This window comes from Oryzias latipes, chromosome 22 (genome assembly GCF_053564925.1).
Source record: "Oryzias latipes strain Hd-rR chromosome 22, Olatipes_Hd-rR_3.1".
NCBI lineage: Eukaryota > Metazoa > Chordata > Actinopteri > Beloniformes > Adrianichthyidae > Oryzias > Oryzias latipes.
Window position 1 is genome coordinate 13,172,663 of NC_136258.1, and position 2,943 is coordinate 13,175,605.

Sequence of the window (2,943 nt, forward strand, 5' to 3'; positions counted from 1 at the left end):
TAACGTAGGAATTTTAAACTTCAATAAAATGAAACCGTTGTTATGACTAAAACAAATAGACTTAAGGTCAAACAAATACTCTCAATTACAGCTTATTGCAGAAAAAAGTCAATTAAGGTAAGGTGTCCATAAACAAATCATATTTTAAACTACACGATTGTTTGAATTCTTTAAATATTTTTCAAAATGAATGACTTGTTACATTTAGTTGTTACAAAACTGCAGTAGGATTGGGCGATTACGCGAATATACTCGCGGAGTCTAAAATGGTTGTCGTAAATATATGAAAAAGGAAATAAACATTGTGCAAGAACTGCTTTAACCGTTTTAAAAGCATATCCGAACACTTTAGTTTCGTTTTCTGCCCCGCCCACAGCGGCGGAAGGCGAGATCCCCTGCATATACATTGAAAACACCCGTGCGCATGCGTGATAAGATTAAGCTGCCAAAGATTAAGAACGTATTTTAAAAGATTTAAAATGACAGTAAACTTTTGATGGGATCCTTTGTCTGGTTTGGATTTAACAAGCACGATGATCATCAAAACTCCTTACATGTTGTTTGTCTTTTCTAAAATCTATCAAGAATCAAAATAATCAAAGTGAATGCACTTTGTTTATCATGAATTATATGTATTGAGATTCCAGAGACTGTTTAAGAGTTTTGTGTGGTGGGTCACCTTTACAGATCAAATGAAATAAAGTGTTATTCCATCAGCAACTCCAAATGTAAATCTTAAACTTTAGAGACTAAGTAGTCACAGACAGTCACAGACAGAGACACTAAATGATAAAATTTATTATTTTGTCGTTGCTTAGACCAGTTTAAACAAACTGGTCTAAACAAAAATTCAAAGCTGTAGGTTGTGTAGTGGCAAAGAATTTAAACAAGATGTTTCATATAGCATTTTCCTATTTAAAATATAGAGAAAGTATTTAGGCTAAAAAAAACTTTAATTAAAAAAAGTAAACAGAAAACATTCTTGGAATGGGGGAATTGAATGGAAGATTCTCAACGAGTAATGAGTTGATTCATATACTTTGCTACCACTAATCTTGTCAAAATTTCATGTGAATAAACAGACAATGTATTTGAAGTCACGTCATGACTGCAAATGCAGAAATGAAGAATACATTAAGAAAAATTGTATTATATATGATAACAGAATTTAATGGAAGCAATCTTATAAAAGGAGACAGAAATATTAACTTTGAAAATATTGAAGATTGATTTGAGGAACTGAAAACTCCATGTTAGTAGGCATAATCTGGGTAAACGTTTGAGCCAGATACAAAAGTGGATTGATGGTCATCCTACAAAATTCCCAGCTGCTGCAGGGCGATGTATATGGACAGAACGATGACTCCAAGATATCCAATGTAGCCATAGGCTCCCTTCATCCTCTTTTCAGGATCTGAAATACAGCAAACCATTCCACTTTAAATATACACAAAAAGGTAAATAATGTCAAATAACCTCAATACTGACCTTTTCATAGAATAACTTTAATTGTGTACTTAAGTGTAAATAATTTAACCAACTTCAAAAAGGAGCTATCAAAGCCATTGCTGCACATTGACCTTTACGATTATTGCCTGTTCAGCTGCTTTTATGCTTCTGATTATACTGTTTGTATGTACGTTTAATCTGTTGTGAAATAACCTTTTGTCTAGTGGTTCTGATTAAACAATCGTGTCAATAAAGATGAAAGAATAATGTTTCATTATTCAAAACTGTCTGAGCATTACCTCCTGTGTAGTATCCCCAGGCGTAGGAAAACCTGCTGGTTACCCAAATGGCACCCAGGACAGATGCAGTTAACTGGGTAAAAACAAAAAGTACATAAAACATGACTTTTTTTAATCAATGAGAAAATCTGGCATAATCTCCAGGGATTATGTCTAGTCATCAGAGCAATGTTAATACATCATGGCAAAGTTCAGGAGGAGGAGTGGTCTCATAAGTGTGACACAATCATCATGACTCGTCAAAATTTTTTAGAGATCTGACTGTTTACGCCATTTACAGAGTTTAAACCGACACCAAATGCATATAATCGACGAACACGTTTGAAAACTAACCGGATAGACGAGTGCAGCGATCGTTTGGAAAACAAGCCACTGAGGGTACACTTCCAAGGTGTTCTGGTGGGCTCTCTGGATGCAGTTAAAAACTTGGTCTTTGTCGCTGTACATCGCGGGATACTGCAGATTAAACCGGAAACAAAAAGTGAATCCTCAAGAGACTCAAAAATAGTTAGTCAACTGTTCAAATCATAACGGCACAACAGAAATTCAACACACACACACTAGCAATACCTTAACGCCGTACTTCTTCCGTGCCGCCCCAACTTTGACAGCCAAATAGGCCATCATAATCCAGCTGTACAGGTAAGTAAATATGACATATCCAAAGTCAGATGGTAAAGCGGCGAGGACAGCCATCACTGCACTCGAAGAATCTGGTTTGCTGCAGTTCACAAATACTTATCAGCGCCAGCAACAGGGAGGGATAAGAAGGCGCTAACGTACGCGGCAGGCGAACAGGCCAAATCGCGTAAGATATCGCGAGATATTCTTCTTCTTCTTCTTCTTCTTCTTCTTCTTCTTCTTCTTCTTCTTCTTGTGATTTTATTGGCGGGAGGCACTATCGTGAAGGTGCATTACCGCCACCTACTGTGTTGGAGTGTGGGTCAGAGTGGGGATTACCTAACCAAATTTGACTATATAAAAAAAAAAAAAAACTAAATTCTCCTCAATAACCTAGTTCTTTTCAAAAAACCTATAATTGCACCATTTAAATTCTCCTCCCCTCCCAAAAGCTTCTTTAAAGTCATTTGCTCGCCCTCTATCATCCGTACCCTACTTTCCAGTTGTCGTCTTTCCTCCCTATACAGTTCACACTGACATAGAACATGCTCCACAGACTCTTCCCCTTTCCCGC

At 36.7% G+C, this 2,943-nt stretch overlaps 1 protein-coding gene across 1 annotated transcript; it reads right to left on the reverse strand.

The window, feature by feature from the left end:
* Nucleotides 1-778: 778 nt before the first annotated feature.
* Nucleotides 779-2,556, reverse strand: mgst3b (microsomal glutathione S-transferase 3b). Its single transcript, XM_004082393.5, has 4 exons — nucleotides 2,319-2,556; nucleotides 2,082-2,204; nucleotides 1,749-1,821; nucleotides 779-1,414 (listed from the first exon to the last, which is right to left on the reverse strand). The coding sequence occupies exons 1-4, from the start codon at nucleotides 2,442-2,444 to the stop codon at nucleotides 1,314-1,316; spliced, it is 423 nt and encodes a 140-aa protein (XP_004082441.1). The 5' UTR covers nucleotides 2,445-2,556; the 3' UTR covers nucleotides 779-1,313.
* Nucleotides 2,557-2,943: the final 387 nt, after the last annotated feature.